Here is an 18408-nt window from a genome sequence, read left to right as displayed (position 1 = left end):
TTTGTATTTTACCTTAGTCAAAGAATAAAAACAAGTTTACTCTGTTAAATAATAATATTGAAGTTTTGGGTATGGCCCTACATTAAACCACTGTCTTAAAGAACACAATAACGAGAACTGAACGGATTTTTTTTTAATATTCGATCAAGGGCAACTTTATGGTACTAGACATAGTTTCCGGATTAGACATAGCTCCGATATTAGACATAGCTGTTGGACCTAAATTTAAGTTTGCCTTTGAATTTAATAGCGATATGATGCTTATTGCTTATGCCACCATTAATTAACAAATAATTGATAATAAGTTCTGAAAGAATAGTTGAAAGAATGGAGTACTTATTGAAAAAGTTTCTACATTAAGCATGAAAATTAGGCTGTTCAGCATTAAGCCTAGAAAAAACAATTTGCTTGTTGCCCGTGGTTGGAATGGTGTCACTGGTAAGGGCCGGGCAGGTGAAGGCCGCACTGTCAGCAACTCCTACTGGTGCTAGCTGAGTGATAGGGCCTGAGCCTTCAGCAGGTTAAATCGCGTTGCACGCAAGTATCAGTTCTTGGTGCTTGCAGAACAAGTTAGGGCTGGTGGTTAACCCTGCCCGCCTTCCGAGGACAAAAAGAGTGGTGACTTCCACTAGGGAAACTGACTATTTAAGCGCCAGCATGCAACCTTGATAGACTTCCAAAAGCGAGCCATCGATGTTCGTTGCTGTAGGCTACGCAGCTAACTTTTTGGTGGTTCTGGAGAGACGAATGGTTCGGCGACTATGGGAATGTTGTTTAATGCGCCAAGGTGAGAGTAGTCCTGGTTTTTACTTCTGTTGTAGAAGATGGCCTTAAACCCACACTACCTGCACATTTCTTTCGGGTATCTGTTGAGCAAATTATACCCTCATGGTTTTTAGAAGAATCTTGAATATGAAAACATTTGTGTATCCACAAACCAATCCATTGTGGATACACCATAGATGATGGCTCCTGTCAGATGCATTAGGTGGAAATAGGGTTGCCACATACGTGACTGGGAAATTCACTCGAAACGCTTACGCAGTTTTGCACACCGCCCATCGTTTCTTTGATCGATCTGGTCAGCTTCCCATGAATGCCGTTTTCGTTCAATCTATGTTTCAAAATTCTTTTATCTCTCTTTTCAGACAAAACCGTAAAACCATGCGATCGACCCTGGTGTTATCCACCGCCATCCTTCTGGCGGTGTTGGTCCCCGCCCGCGGCCAGGAAAATGTCCAAACCCGGGTTGCCCCCTCCCTGTTGGAGTGTTACCAAAATCCGGACCTTTTCGAACGTGACAACCGGCTGCCGATGACGATGAACATGCTGATCGAGCTGATCCGCAAGGTCGAAGATGCGCCCGAGTTCAACCAAGATATGCGGCAGCTGTCGGTGGCACTGCTGCACCGGTTCCGCCAGGACGGTATCGTGCGGGCTCCCGGAGTGCAGAACATTGCCGGCGTGCTGCCATTCAGCCCCATTCAGTTCCATTTCACCAAGCATAGGATCCTGTTTTCGCGCCTCCTGCCGGGAAATGCCCAAAGCTTCCCGAATGCTACGTTGACGCCGATGGAGAGGGTGAGTGGAGAACAGCGATTGGACACTTTTTTTTGCGTTCATGCGTTCATTGAATATCAAAATCATGATAACACTGAATCAACAATTTATCGCCATAATACTCGATTTGCAGCTGCGGCTCTCCAACTTCGGTCACGCCCAACGCTCGCCAGATTAGGGTCAAGTGGGGTTAAATGCCATTTTTCAAACTTTCATCGTTTTCAATGATAATTAGGCTCATTTGTTAGGCTTTCAAATTGGTAACAGCAACTAGACAATATTTGCTCGATACTTCAGCAAAAATATTCACTAAACTATTGCATTTTCATCGATTTTTAGCAATTTTAAAAACTGATTCGTAAAACGGAAGTGGTGCAAAAAGACCTTCTGCCATGGGGTAAGATGCCACTTCATGAAAAACATTCAAAAATTACGTCCATCAGTTTTCGGGCATTTCCGACTCCTTTTTCCCCCCTCTGCCCCGTATACTTAATAAATGGAGTGTAACCTCCTCCCCGCAAAACGATGATCGTAATATTTGCATGACCCCTAACATGGCAAGTGTAGACATCAACAGCCATGTGTCTCCATGTGTGCCTCAATTTCGTTGGAAACACTTGACTGGTAATAAAATCATCAGAATACCTGCATTACAAGCACGAAAAACCGGAAGTTGCCAATTCATGGGTTTCGTGGCCTAGCTTCTAGAAGAATGTTCGATGCAAACATATCTTGACACCATTTATCTATAGTAATGATCAAGTCCCATTCAGGAATGATTTTATGAGTTGGGCCATTTTACCCCATCTTGGCATTTTGGGCTTTGTTCCCCTACACTCTACCTGTTCTGCGCATCGTTCTCTCTGCACTTCACGCCTTATTGGGTACTTATGAAAGTTCGACTTACATATATGTAGAATTGGACCAATTTGTATTGGTGCTACAGTCTTAAGGCATCAAGCGACCTCCTGAATGCTCTGAAACCTCTTGAAAATGTCCAAAACGCCGTAGAAATGAAATGCCTCGGAAACCCCCCAGAAACTGAAACCATTTTTGGTAAACATGCTTAAAATTTATTCACCGGAATTATGTAGCTTTTAGGTACAACCTTTTTCGGTATCTCCATTTAGGCACTATTACCTAATTTACCTAAATTATATTAAAACAGTTGTGGGACTTATGATTATGTTTAAGGATGGTTTACGGGAGTTGAAGGGTGAAAAGGGCGTTTAAATACGGTATCCATGAACTCCCTTCAGTATCTTTGGATGTACTTGGAGACTTCTCTTAAACTCTACTGGAATCCCCTGAAACTTCCCCCTGAAAATCCACTGAAACGCGTTGAAACGTCTTGACACCCCTCAGAATACCAACTTTACAATACCCTGTAAACTTCCTGAAGCATCAAATACTCCCTGATACCCTGAACCCTCTCTGAAATTTCCTGAAACGCATTAGAACTCCTCTGAAATGAAAATGAACAGTAATTGACCGCCCGTAATTGCTACTCCAGTATTGACCAGGAACCAATGAGATAGCTGCTTGGCACCAACAGGCATCTTCAGTGTGTGAGTATTGATGATCTTCTATTTTTAGGCGACAAATGGCACCTGCTACGTCAGATTGCAGGTCAATGTAGGGGATGAGAATTAAATTGATGGTTGCAATCACTTGTTTGCCAACAGGCCGTTGAATCTTTTGCACTTGCACAAGGTCATGCGGATGCCGGGATGTAGTTGGGAATTGTTTATTTCTGACACATAGGTTCACGCATTGGTGCGTGGATGCCAAGCGTAAAGCAATAGATTGTGAGAAACGGCATCGTTGGTTTTGTTGCATAAACTTGTAGGCGTTAAATGATAGATTTACACTGTGCTAGGAAAGTTTGGAAGAAAGGGAAATGGCTTTTTCGATCTGTTTCTAGTTCTAGCGATGGCTATGAACATACGTTTATACTTGAGATGTATATGTAGAGAAGAGTGTATGGAGAAAGCAGATAGAAATATACAAAATAGGAGGAAAAGGGCGAACCAGGGATTGAACCCTTGACCTTCTGTATATGAATCAGAAGCAGTAGGCATTAGACCACCAAGCTCGTCTTTGAAACTCCACCGAAAGCCACCTTAAGGACAAGGTATTTGGAGTACATTGCTCAAAATTTCTAGAGCACCGTTTTTTAGAACCGTTTAACGGATTTGGATTAAAATGCATCACGCTGTTGACAACCACTGAACAATTGGCGTGATGCATTTTCATCCAAATCCGTTCAACGGTTCTAAAAAACGGTGCTCTAGAAATACCTTGTCCTTAAACCCATCTGAAACACCACATGGGATCTCTTTTAGTTTTCTAAATCACTCAACGTCCTGCAACCTCGAAATCCATTTCATGCTTCGCAACATTTCAATATGACCCGAAAGTTTTTCTGTAACAAACATTTTCAAAATTAAATTATGTAGTTTATCATACAATTTATTTGTTCTTTGCACAGTCTACATTTTACAACTTTTTAACTGATGTCGGCAAGAGCTTTTCTTTCATCTCCCCGAAAACCAATACCCCGAATGGTCCAGTACCCCGAATTTCAATACCCCGAATAGCCCATTTCCCCGAATACCATTACCCCGAATAGATGATTACCCCGAAAAATGTTTTCCAATACGTTATTGTCAAAGAAAACTTATCTCTGAGGGAAAATGGTATAAACTTTCATTAGAGATTTTGCCTTCTTTTATGCATAGGCTATTCTTTCTAGACTTGGACGTTAATCTTATTAAGATTAAGATGTGGAGCAAATACATGTAATACAGATTTTTCCGTTGTTATAGTGGTTAGAGTACTTGGCGAGTTGTACCCAGTCCATGGAACAATATCAAAAGCCTTGTCACAAAGAACAGTTTGAGTTAACTAAAGCAGCAGTATTATATGAAATTGTCACCTATTTATCACACAGTACCGTTTTTTTCTATTTTTCTCAAAATGAACTATTGCTATAAACCCTCAGTATTATCAGGTTTAAAAGAATTACACTTGAGCAAAAGTAGGAAAATATCTGATATTAAGTTTCATATTACACAGCGTAACAAAAATTAACTTTTGGTCTGTCTCAAGAGCAAACTTATGTGTGTTTGACAGATTTTGGGCCGCTGAATCCGAATCCGGGCTCAGATTTGCTCCAACACGTCACAATTTTGAGCTATACCTCAATTTATAGGGCAAAATATGCGATTTTGGGTTTTTTGACTGCAAGCCATTAAGCATGGAAATATTTTTTTTGAGCAATCAAAAGGTTAATTGGTCAATTAACATCTAAACTAACGACTCATGCAAAATATTTCGTTTAACCAAATCGATTTTGATAGTTTTAAGCGATTTATGTTAAGTACGATATTTCCCATACAAGTCACCCTCCAAAAGTTGCATGCAAGTTTTCTTACTAACATAAAACGCTTAAACCTATCAAATTTGATTAGGTAAAACGAAATATTTTGCATGAGTCGATAATTCAAATGTTAATTGACCAATTAACCTTTTGATTGCCCAAAAAAAAATATTTCCATGCTTAATGGCTTGCAGTAAAAAGCCCAAAATCGCATATTTTGCCCTATAAGTTGAGGTATAGCTCAAAATTGTGACGTGTTGGAGCAAATCTGAGCTCGGATTCGGATTCAGCGGCCCAAAAACCTTCGGAGACACATAAGTTTGCTCTTGAGACAAAAAAATATTGCGCTGTGTTATTTGCATTTAATGTTAGTGCAATGCCTGTTACAAATATTTGGTGGAATCTATTTCTGGGCATCTGAAATTCTCTGGAAAAAGTGTTATGTATCGAAAGACATTGTTTTGCAGGGAAATGACATTCGGAGTAATGTGTCATTCGGGGAAATGGTATTCGGGGTAATGTATCATTCGGGGAAATGGTTTTCGAGGTATTGGTTTTCGGTGAAGTGGTATTCGGGAAAATGGTATTCGGGGAACTGTTATAGGATCGAGGTTTTCGCTACATTTTTGTGCATCTACGCTTTCAAGAACATTTCGTGGGATTAGGCATCTGCGGATCTCCCTGAACGTGATCTCGATATTTTAACAAAGAAGGATATGTTTCCTTTCTTGCGGAAAGTATTTCTTCACAAGTATCAATTTGGATTCCTCCAGGTATTCCTTCACAGATTCCTTTAGTTACATCTTGTGGGATAGTTTTAGGAAACTTCATGGAATTAGTCTACATGCAATCTTTTGGAACTTCCCGAAACTAAGGATTCCCCAAGAAGTTCCTTCTGGAGTTCCTCTAGGTTATCTTGTACTGCTTGATTATATTTCGGGATTTGATGAGATTTTTCGAGAGTTTCCTTTTCGGATTAACCCAGTTGTCCCTTTTCAAATTTCTTCTGGATTTTCTTCGGGGACTCTTTTTCCAGGAATCGGAATTCATTAAGAAAGTCATTCTAGGTGTTAACCAATACATTCTATTGAAATGCATCCAAGAGTTGCTGTAGACATTCGCCAAGACTTTCGTTTCGCAATTCATGCAGACTGCAGAAGTTACTTCGATTCTACTGAATTTTCAGTGGAAACTCTTCCAAAATTATTTTCAGAGACCCCTCCTGAAATTCTTTCTGATATTAAGAGCTCCCGCTGAGGTTCCCTCAGAACTTCCTTCTGGGATTACTCCAAAAGTTTTCTAGGATTTTATCAGGAGTTACTTGAAGGATTCAATAAAGAGTTTCTTCTGGTATTTCTCCAGAAAAATCTTCTGGGACTCACCCAAGAATTTCTCCATGAGTTATTTGTAGGATTGCTACAGGAGTTCATTTTGGTATTTGGTATTACTTCCAAGAGATTTTGCTTTTTTCTACCCATATTTGTCTTTGGAATTTCCCCAGAATTTCTTACTGCGTTTCCTTCAGGAGTTACTTCTGAGCATCCTCGAGGAGTTACTTTTACCCCTCCAGAAGTTCCTTCTGCAAATTATCCAGAAGTTCCTTCTGGAAGCCCTCCTGATGTTTCTTTTAGGAATCTTGCGAGACTTATTTCTGGGAATCCACCAAAAGTTACTCCTGAAAATCCTTCAGAAGTTACTCCTGGAAATCCTCAAAGAGTTGTTTGTGCAAACCCTTCAGAAGTTCCTTATGGAAATTCTGCAGAAGTTCCATCAAAAATTTCTGCGGGAGATTTTTCGGCGTACACCAAAATGGACGTAAAAAGAACAGAGCACTTACCAATTTCCATTAAAATACATATACTACATAGATGCTAGTTTACCTTCTCCATGTGTTCGGCAAAGTTTGACTACTGACCAAGGACTATCACGTGTGGCCAATCACTATTTGGAATTATGACCTCAGATGGCAACACTGATCGATCAGGTAAAGTTTCAGCTTCTCTATCTCGGAATCGAAAAAAGATGCGTCGTCTTTGGTAAAGCCGTTCACAAGGACAAGAATATCCTGGAGCCTTTTCAATTAGTTGGTGATTTTGCCGCTAGGTGGCGCTAGTTATCAAGTAAAGTTTTAGACTTATATATCTCGGGATCCAAAGCATATAGAAAAGTGTCGTTTTTGGCAATGTTGTCCCTTATCTTCTTCCTGAAAGCGTGGCACAAATTACGAGTAATCTCCATGATATGCATGATTGTTTATTCTGCAGAGGCTGCTTTCGCTTAGAATTTATGTAGAGATTTTCTCAGTGATTTCTCCATTGATTTCTTCTGGGATTCTTCAGAATGAACTTTTTCTTCTTCTCGGCGTAACATATCCACTTGTAAAAATCCTGTTTTTTGCTTAGTGTTTTATGAGCACTTCCACACTATTAAGCTGAGAGGATTTTTTATTAGGAATTATGACCTCAGATGGCAGCACTGACCGATCAAGTAAAGTTTCAGCTTCTCTATCTTGGGATCGAAAAAAGATGCGTCGTATTTGGCAAAGTCGTTTAATATTCTGGAGATTCTTCAATTAGTTGGTGATTTTGCCGCTAGGTGGCGCTAGTTTTCAAGTAAAGTTTAAGACTTCTCTATCTCGAGACCCAGAGCAGATAGAGAAGTGTTGTCTTCGGCAAAGTCGTTCAGAAGGTCAAGAATAGTCTGGTGAATCTTCAATTAATTGGTGATTTCGACGCTAGGTGGCGCTAGTTATCAAGTACAATTTTACACTTCTCTATCTTGGGATCGAAACCATGTAGAAAAATGTCGTCTTCGACAAAGTCGTTCACAAGGAAAATAACATTCTGGTTGTTGACCAATTAGTTGGTGATTTCACCGTTAGCTGACGCTAGTTTCCAAGTAAAGTTTTAGACTTCTCTATGTCCAAAGCATATAGAAAAGTGTCGTCTTCGGCAAAGTTGTTTAGAAGGACAAGATCATTCTGGTGTTTCACCAATTCGTTTTGTCACTTTTTTCCAAAAAATCAGCGAAAAGTAACTGAAAGCATTTTAATCAGACATTTTTCTTACCTTTGAACACCAGACATTTCCGGCAATACAGTAATGTCAGTACAGTAATGTGATAGAACTGTGGCAGTGATAAAATCTGGAAATATTTTTATTTTTATATTTGAACTTTATCATTAATTTTAAGAAGTTTGTAGCTCAATAATCAAAGTAGTATGTATGCGTAACTGACATTTTTGACAGGGCAACGTCCACTAACTATATTACGCCAAACTATTTTATGGGACCTGCTAAATAATTGCATGAATTGTCACACTTTTATGAACGCATCCCTTATCTTCTTCCTGGAAGCGTGACACAAATTCCTAAGCAACACGACTTGTTTCAAAGTCAGTACCAGCAACATCAGTGCAATTTATTCACTGTTTGTATTAAGGACAACAGAACATACATAATTGCTTCTCCTTTGAAACGCAAAAAGCGCAAATTCTAAATCGTTATGCAACTTGAGCTAAGGGGATTGATAAAAAAAGAAAAAAAAAATGTCCTGACTCGAACCATGGACACCAGGAGTATTAATCACTCACCTAACATACTACACCAGAAGCTCCGTGAGAGATTTGCTGCTCAACGCACCATAAAAGCTACTGAAGTTACGCTTTACTTCATTGTATCTTCTTTGTCACAAGTTAGAAAGCTGTTAAAATGAAAAGACGCGCATGTTTTCTGTAACACATTTGGAACCTAATCTGAACAAACAAACCACAGTAAGATGTTTCATGTGTGTTACATAGCACATTTAATGCAAGCTGATTGTATTGTCACTTGTGAAGAATATGTTAGCTCCGCCTCCATAAATCAATGTCAAATACGATGTTTTTTGTAATTCCTATGAAACAAAGCTGCAACTTAACGATATTTGGAGTTTAAATGCAACTCAACTGACAAGATTGAAGTTGCGTGTGCTTTTATTGCAACTCTTTTAGACCAAAGCATAGAAAGACACATTTTGGATGATGTTACAGGCAGTGTTGGTAAAAAAAACTCAAATTCTCAAATCTCATGGTTGAGTTGATTCACGCGCGATTCTTGACTCGCCAAACTCATCGCCGAAAAAATCATGCATGAGTTGACTCGTGATTTCACTCATTGCTTTATTTCTGGGTTTTGTTATTATTTACATCGAAGTTTTAAGGATTACATGATAAAACAAAAGCATATCTAGCGTACAACAACATTGGATGTCGTTCAAATTGAGTTAAATTCGTTTTACAAGCAAACGAGATTTCGGCGCTTGACTCGTGAGAGCGAGATTTTGCATGAAAAACTCGCGCGTGAGAAAACGATTCAGAATCGCGCGCGAGTTCGCTCACGCAGGAGCGGTTCATGAGTGTGCTTTGAGTGTGAGTTTACCAACACTGGTTGCAGGTGCTGCTTGGGTTACGGGTATTCTTCATGGTATGCATGATTGTTTATTCTGCAGAGGCTGCTTTCTCTTAGAGTTTATGCAGGGATTTTCTCAGTGATTTCTCAGGATGATCTTTTACTTCTTCTTAGCGTAACAAATCCACTAGTAAAAATCCTGCCCTTCGCTTAGTGTTTTATGAGCACTTCCACACTATTAAGCTGAGAGGATTTTTCCAGGCAACTGCGATTTTTTATCATTTTTATTCCACAATTCCTACAGGTATTCATTCATGGTTCCACCACAGATTGTTTAGAATATTTTTTTTATATATTCCTTCCAAGAATTCATCAATGATACCCTTAAGGGACTTTTGGAATCACCCCACGAGTTATCTCTAAAATGTTTGTTTTACGGATTTCTGCACAGAATTCTTCCAGAGATTCGTTCAGGAGCTTCTTCCAGTCAACTCATTAAACCCCAAGTTGCCAAATAAACTAGCGTACCTTTTATAGAAGCTACAATATAATCAAGGTTGTCATTTAACGTTCACTTCATCTGGTTTCAACGATATCAATTTGTATTTTTTTTTTCATAGCAACAATGTTCCAATGGGTTTCAGAGTCTTTTTCAGGAAGCTTCAGGGGTTTTCTGGGGCGTAAGGGGCGCTTCCATTGGGCAAAGAGGGTTCCAGGGGTGTTTCAGGGGGTACCAGGAGGTCTCAGGAGCGTTTAAGGGCGTCTTAAGGAACTCCAGGGGCCTCCAGAGGGTCTCAGGGACGCACTAGGGGGTCTCAAGGGCGTTAAATGGGGTCCAAGCAGGTTTTAGGGGGATTTCGGAGGCATTTTAGGAAGTTTCAGAAGTTTTTTGGCGGCTTACGCAGGTTTTTTGTGTGATTTCGGAGGGTTTCAGGTGCGTTACATGTCCAAGGTAGTTTAGGGGGATTTCGGTGGCATCATTATGTAGACGTTTTCGGTGGTTTCTGAGAGTCTTAGGTGCGTTTCATGGAGTCCGTGGCGGTTTAGGGAGATTTCGGAGGCATTTCAGGAAGTTCCACAGGGTTTTTGGAGACCTCTTCCCAAAAACCCTTGGACGTAAGGGTCTTCCTAAATCCCCCTGATACGACCGTGACCTAAAATACCACGAAACAACCCTAAAACCTACGTAATCCCATTGAAATGCCTTTGAAACAGCCATCCCAAATGAACACTGAACTCGCTAAGTACTGATGTATCTACATAAACTCCGCCTGTACTCCGACTTGGTCTTCAAACCGCAACACACAATTCTGTACCCAAACGTGTACTTATGTTCCAAGTTTATTTTAAACACAAGTACGAACGTTTGTACAGTTCACGCGTACCGCTCGAAACAAAGTGGAAAACGATCGTGCGAAGAAGAACTTCCTTGAACGACTATTGACAGTTCGGCACCACTCGTTTACCAATCCGAAAGCCGGGTTTTATTCTCGGTTCGATTTTCGTTTTGTACTGCTGTACGTACACAAGTTTTGTAATTGAGTACTCTTCGTTTGGCGTTTGATGGTTTGATGTTCAACACGAGTGGGAGAAAACGTACAGAAATTTAACATGTGTTGAGTTCATGGGAAGGCTGCTTTGAAATCAATTTTAAAAGCCCCTGAAACTACTTGGAACACCGTAAAAAACTCCAGAAACCTCGTTAAACGCATCTGAAATCCCCTCAAACGCCAATGAAGCGCTATCAAACGCTTCTTCAACCTCTCGGAGCGCCCTTGAAACGTTTCTGAAACTCCCTGAACTCTCTGAAATGCTTCGGAAATGTATTGAAATGCCCCTGAAACCCCTTGTAACTCCACTAGCTTAAAGGCTTTTGAGACCCCCTGAAACGTTCCTAAAGCTCATTGAAACGTCCCTGAAACCCCCTTAATACCACAGAAACGCCCCTGAAATTCCCGTAATCACATTAAAACTCCAACGAAACTTGACGGAACGCCCTTAAAAGGCTTCTGAAATCCCTTGAAACAACCCTGAAGCCTCTTCGAACTCCCATTTTTAGGCTTTCTGGAACATCCTGGAAACCCTCTTGGCCAGGGAACACTTCCTGGAAACCCACTTGGCCCCATCTCAAATGTATTGATGTCTAATTCTGCATATAAATATGAATTATCTGAAGACATAAAGTGATTTTAAATCATACAACATTTTTGAAATAAACGATTATTAGAATTTCGGCTGTAAAGAAGTGAACGCAAAAGCATTGTATAAAAGTTTAAGTATTCTTTTGCTAAATGTCCTTACCATTTCAGTGTTCGCTTCACTTCATGTTGTCCAGCACGATCGACACGATGGTTCGTGGAGATGAGAACATTCGTTGCTCTCAACTATCGCAGTACCGAGCTGCTCGAGTACCTCGGGAGGCAGCCCTGAAGGACCGCAACAAGTTGAACTCCAACTTCCTTGGAGACATCGAAATGCTTAACCAACCGGAAATGAACCAGATTCGGAAACAAATCAAGAAAATGAAACACTCCGCTCGGATGGAGATGGATCCGGAAGACGAACAAATGGAAGAGGCAACCGCGGTTCCGGAAGCAGTAGCAGCGGAGGCCGAAGAGCAGGAAGAGGAACCTGCTGTCGATGCACAACTTGGAGAAGGTGAACTAGTCGACGATGCGAGTCTGGTGGACATCGCCACGAACGCCATAAGTGCCTGCCCGGTCGAGAGCGGTGTTGTCTACACTCGATGGGGAACGCTCTCAGCCGGAACAGTTATTGCTGGTATCGCAGCTGGCCTCGAGCCGCAGACAGTACAACTTCGGGATCTGATGCCACCGAGAAGCTCGCAGTTCCGTGCCCGTCAACAGGCGACACCGATGCGCGTGGAGAACCGATGGGCAGCTACACTGGCCGGAGACCTAGCCGAAGTCACGTTACTACACGCACCGTCCCAGCCCAACAACATTCAGGTGGGAGCATCCGGAGCCTGGAACGCAACCGTTGTGCCCCGGTGGTTCTTCCTGAGTCAGCGAACGGCCCTGGAGATGACCGATGCGGAGATTCGTGCCGGAATCGATGGGCTTGTCCTTGCCGACAACATCATCGAATGGCGCAATCGAGCCAACATGCTGCGGTTGAGTCAGGTCCTGGACATGTACTACTCGCCGCGGGGAGTCTTCAATCAGAACATTCGGTCCTGCAACCGAAGGGATCTGTTCACTACGGTGGCACCGATTCAGACCATGCGAGACCAGGCGGTCGCGTTCAGCAACATTTTGGACAAAGAGATGCAGATGGCGTTCACGGTGACGCAGGAAGCGATCGTGCAGTTCTCCGGAGCGGCTGCTGATGCGTTGGCTACCTATGTTCGTGAGTATCTAGACCAAATTTTATTTTCAGGCCTTTCGAGAACTTGATACAGGTTCGTCAGAATAATAGAGGTTATAGAGCTGTTTTCCTCTTCAACAACTCCTCCAGAACCCCTGTGGTGATTGTTCCAGGAGTTTCTACTGAATGCCATGAGAACTTATAATATCATCCCTTTAGGATACCTTCAGGAATTCCAGAGATTCCTTCAGAAATTTATACAGGATTTTTCCAGCAATTCTTCCACAAATATCCCAAGAATTGCTTCAGAGATTTCTCCATGGATTCCTTCAGGTACAACTCAAGGGATTCCACCAGAGATTCCTCCAGAGGCTCCTCCAGGTACTTTTCCAGGGACTCCTCCAAAGATTCTTCCAGCGACCCTTCCTGGGGTCCCTCCAAGGACTTTTCCTGGTATTCCTCCAGAGACTCCTCCATGGATTCCTCCAGTGACTCCTCCAGGGATTCCTCCAGAGACTCCTCCAGAGACTTCTTTCTACAGATATGCCTCCAGGGACTCTTCTTCAAGTATTCCTCCAGGGATTCTTCCAGGGATTTCTCCAGGGTTTTTTTCCGGGACTTTGTGGGATACCCTATTATCCATTGGAGTATATAATAATATATACCCCTCGGTTCGTTGTCGATTGAGGTTCATCCAGCCAGTGAGTGTTCATTTCCAACACGAGCTCTACTGACGTACGCACGCAGAGTATCAACTCGGCCTCTTTCTCCTGTGAACCATTGACCCGGCAAGACCCCAGCCAACCACATATCGTAAATCATTGTGTGGAAAAAATCGTATATTTTCATATATTGAATCAGAATCGTATAATAATATGTATATTTGTTGACAATGATTGCGTCAAATCGCATTTCATGCCAAATTGAATTTAAATTGCGATTTTGTTTCATATAGTCGTCTCCGATCATAAAAGGTGCGAGATACTATCGGTAGGATCGCACAGAGTCGGATAGAATCGTGAAAAAAACATACATTCTTAGTGTTAAGCTGCAAGTTCGCTAGCATCGTATATATGATTTCTTTGAATCGAGGAAATCGTCGCTTCACATCGTATAAGAATCTGCTAAATCGAGCTTGCTACCTAAAGGTATGATCAAAATCGGTGAAATCGTATACAATCATAACAATGTTATATATTGATCGTTTGCGTCACACTTGCGTCGTATACGAAGTGAACGAAATCGTAGAAATCGTATATTGATTTTTACAGTCGCATATGAATGTTACTGCACTTTTAATAGTCGAATCTTAATCTCGGAAATCGTAAATGGTTTTGTTTACATATTTGTATGATGGAGAAAAAGAAAAAAATTGTATTCATCACAAATTTGTATTTTTGTTGTTGTTGACACCTCCAACCATGGTAGCAATAATTTCAACCAAATATATTGGTTTTCATACTATTTATATACAGCCGATGACTTACACTAAGTGATGTATAGATTCCAACAACGTTGTCAATTCCGGGCCTCTTGCACGGCACCACTTTTGGTGCCACTCAATGCACAACAACAACGCTCCCACCACAAGTCTCGCACCGTATCATGCTAATTTTTTTTCGTTTCATGCCATTCACTTTGAACTCTCTATTTCCAACTTGGCAATATAGCCAATACAGATAACGCGCAGTTATCAATCAAAGGACCTAAGTTCAATTCCCATCGAACACCAATTGTTTTTTTTTACTTGAGAATCTTGAGTCGTATATCGGTACACTCAATCGTAATAAGATCATGCAAATCGTATATTTAGACGGAGAAAATCGGCGAAATCGTAGAAATTTTTCGAGAAATCGTAAATCATGTTGGATGAAATCGCAGTAATCGTATATATGTTTCGATATGGCCTCCACTTTAGTATGTATATGCCTGTTTCGTGCATTGAATACGATTTCTTTGGTGCTATATATGTGTGACTATTTCAGTTGCAAATTCGATATAGAAACCAAATTGCTGGCTGGGACGTGCCGAGCAGCATCGTGGCGTAAGTACCGACGCCGTTTGGGCAATTCTCTGTTGGATGATTGTCGGATTTGCACAGACTTATCCAGGGATTTATCCAATATTCCTCCATGCACTTTTCTCCAAGTACTCCTCCAGGGACTCCTCCAAGGATTCCTCCAGGAATTCCACCAGGAATTCCTTCAGGAGTTTTTCTAGTGACTCCTCTAGGGATTACTCCAGCGATTCCTCCAGGAATTCCTCCAAGGACTCCTCTAGGAATTCCTCTAGGAATTTATCCAGGAATTCATCCAGGAATTCATCCAGGGATTCCTTCAGGGACTTTTCTAGGCATTCCTCCAGGCACTTCTCTAGGGACTTCTCCAGGGACACCTCCAGGGATTCCTCCAAGAACTCCTCCAGGGATTTCTCCAAGAACTCCTCGAAGATTCCTCCTAGTGTGGAATTAGCATTTAAGTTAAAATACACGTTAATACAAACAAAAAAAATGACTCCTCCAGAGATTTCTCCAGGGATTCTTCTAGAGATTCCTTCAGGGATTCACCCAGAAATTCCTCCAATGACTTCTCCAGAGATTCCACCAGGGATTTCTCTAGGGATTCCTTCAGGGATTCATGTAGGAACTCCTCCAGGGATTCCTCCAGAAAATCATCCAAAGATTCCTCCAGGGATTCCTCCAGTGACTCCTACAGAGATTCCTCCAGGGATGCTCTAGGGATTCTTTCAGGGATTTCTCCAGTGACTCCTCTAGAGATTCTTCCAAGAATTCCTCTAGGGATTGCTTCAGGGATTTATCTAGGAATTCTTCCAGGGATTCCCCAGAAACTCATCCAGAGATTCCTCCAGAGACTCCTCCAGAGATTCGCCCAGGGACTCTTGTAGGGATTCTTCTAAGGACTCCTACAGGGATTGATCCAAAGACACTCCTTCAGGGACTTCTTTAGGGATTTCTCCAGGGACTACTCCAAGGATTCCTCCAAGAACTCCTCCAGGGATCCCTTCAGGGACTTCTCTAGGGATTCTTTCAGGAACTTATCTAGAAAATTTCTCCAAGAACTTGTGTAGGGATTGATCCAGGGACTCCTTTTGGGATTCCTTCAGTGACTTCTCCAGGGTCTCTTCCACAGATTCCTTAAGGGATTCCTCTAGGAATTTCTCCAGGGACACCTCCAGAGACTCCTCTAGGGATTCCTCTAGGGATTCCTCCAGGGATTCCTCCAGGGATTCCTCCAGGGATTTATCTAGGAACTCCTCCAGGGATTCTTCCACAAACTTATCCAAGGATTTTCAGGTATTCCTCCAGGGATTTCTCCAGGGACTTCTCCAAGGATTCTTCCATTAACTTTTCCAGGGATTCCTCTAGGGACTCCTGCAAAGATTCCTCCAGGGATCGCTCGAGAGGTTTCTTCATGGATTCCTCCAGGGACTTCTCCAGAGACTCCTCCAGGGACTCCTCCAGGGATTACTCCGGGGGTTCCTCCAGAGATTCCTCCAGGGACTCCTCCAGAAATTCCTCCAGGGACTCTTCCAGGAATTCTTCCAGAGACTCCTCCAGGGTTGCTCCAGGGGCTCTTCCAGGGATTGCCCCAGAGACTCCTCCAGGGATTCCTCCATGTACTCCTCTAGGGATTCATTTAGGCACCCTTCCAGGGACTCCTCCAGGGATTCCTCCAGGGGCTCCTCCAGGACTCCTCTAATAATTTCTCCAGGGATTTGTTTAGGTGCTTCTTGAGAGAATCTTTCAGGATTTCCTCCAGGCACTCATCCAGGAATATCCCCCGGAAGTCATCAAAATATCGCCAAACGTCGTTACTTAGTTCAGAAAGTAGTTTCGTTACCAATTTGGGATTTATTTGCTATCATTTTTTTTTCTTTCAGCATCATCCTTGAATGACTTGTCCTGCGAGGCCACGGCTATCACTCCCAACGACCCCACCGTCTGGAGAACTGCTGCCGATCTCTTCATCTACGTTGACTCATCGTGGTCGTTCATGGACATCCACTCCGTTGTTGCGTGAGTAGTTCTTCGGTTCGTTACTGGAAATGAGTTTTTAATTTCGTGTTTCGAAAATGTTTACAGAAATCTACTGGACAATCTGGATGTTGGTCGCTTCGGTACCACGTACACCGTTCTAAATGCTTTCAACGGCGAAGTCATCGTCAACTCCACACAGTTCTTGGCTGATTTCCATACGATGTATACTCAACCAATCCACGTTGCCCGTAAGTATTCAATTCTTTAAAGATCTTATGAACACCCAATCAAATTCTCACGTGTTCTCGGTCACCTCCATTAGAACCAGCGGGACTGAACCTTCCGACCGTGCTGCGATCGGTCCGGGACCAGGTAACTCCGATCATGATGGCCGAACGGCAAAACAACAGCATGAGTGGCCGGTCGAAGATCTGCCTAATCATGCCGAACACGGCCGCAGTGAGCGAAGGCGACTCCAACTTTGCCATCGAACGGTTGCAGATTCTGCGTGAGGAAGTTCCGGACCTGCGTTTCCTCTACTTTGCCGGCGGTAGCCACACCCGGTTCAATCGGTTCGTTCGGGAGGAAAGCCGTGACGTCTTCCAGCTGCGAGAGCTAGGATCGGGAGCGGTGATCGATGGGGTCACCGTGCAGACGGCTCCGGTCATCCAACGCATCCAACAGGAACAGAGAAGGATAGTGAACCCACGCTGTGGACACGACTGGATTCAAACCAGCTGGGGATCGAACACGATCAATCAGTACGTGGAACCGCGCGGTATTGTGTTCTACCGGCTGCAGCCGAACTACTTCTTCCAGCAGGCCGAGAACCGACGACTGAGGATTCAGGGCCATGGATTCGCTACGCTCACCGTGTGCCACTCGAGATGGGTCCCGATGCCAAGGTAAAATTTTAGTCAAAAAATTAGACGACATTCAAATGTTAATCCGGTTGTATCGTTATCCCACAGAGCCAACGCCACCCAGAACAACGACGTCATCAACTGCCGCACGATCGGAACGGAAACGGTCGACATCGATCTGTCGAACGCGTGCGAAGGTCATTCGGTGATTCACAGCTGTCCGCCGGTATTCTTCTCGGTCCAACATACCCAGCAAACGGAGGTGACCGCCCTGCGGTGTACCGAGCGGGAGTGCCGTTTCCCCGACAATGCACGGTTTGCCGTGGTGGTGGATAATCTGGGCTGTTTCAGTGGTGCCGGTCAACTGCTGGGTTCGCTGGCGGTGCTTCTGGCTGCATTGGCCGGTGTGCTTTTCCGGCAGTAAGATGCGGATGACGGTGGGAGGAAATTGGGATATACAGAGTGATGTAGGATGGAGCTACCGACCGATTAGAGTTTTAAGCACAGAAACCATCTTAGGGATAAAAATGACAAAATAGAATATACTTTGTAAGCAGTAAATAAATGTAATTCACAATTTCACTAAATCGGAAAATACACGAATAGACTAAGGAAATTCTTATTCTTTTGAATATGTGAGATGCTTCTGGAATTGAAACTCTCCAGAAATCTCCTAAAATCCTACTAAAACTAATTAAAATCTCCCTGAAATCACCTAAAATGCCTTAAAACTTCCCCAAGCCCTGAAGTTCTCCTGAATGCCTATGAATCCCTCTGAAACCCTTTGTGCCTCCATGAAGCCTTCCTATATTTTCTTCGCATTCCTAGAAACCCCCTTGATGCCACCATGCAATCTGTTTATGTTCAGCTCATGGTCGACAGATGCGAGGA

General features: G+C 42.7%; 1 protein-coding gene across 1 annotated transcript in view; it reads left to right on the top strand.

Annotated features, from left to right (window-relative positions):
* LOC109412053 (uncharacterized) overlaps window positions 1-18133 on the top strand; it is a 32526-nt gene extending 14393 nt beyond the window's left edge. The window contains exons 2-7 of the mRNA XM_019685698.3: window positions 1149-1581; window positions 11640-12699; window positions 16558-16693; window positions 16760-16902; window positions 16977-17559; window positions 17626-18133. Coding sequence (XP_019541243.3) covers window positions 1165-1581; window positions 11640-12699; window positions 16558-16693; window positions 16760-16902; window positions 16977-17559; window positions 17626-17941 — 2655 coding nt within the window. The 5' untranslated portion in view covers window positions 1149-1164 and the 3' untranslated portion in view covers window positions 17942-18133. The remainder of the gene's footprint in view (window positions 1-1148; window positions 1582-11639; window positions 12700-16557; window positions 16694-16759; window positions 16903-16976; window positions 17560-17625) is intronic.
* Window positions 18134-18408: the final 275 nt, after the last annotated feature.

This window comes from Aedes albopictus, chromosome 3 (assembly GCF_035046485.1).
Source record: "Aedes albopictus strain Foshan chromosome 3, AalbF5, whole genome shotgun sequence".
Lineage (NCBI taxonomy): Eukaryota > Metazoa > Arthropoda > Insecta > Diptera > Culicidae > Aedes > Aedes albopictus.
Note: the sequence above shows the minus strand (reverse complement) of the source record. Positions and strands in the feature narration are given on the sequence as shown.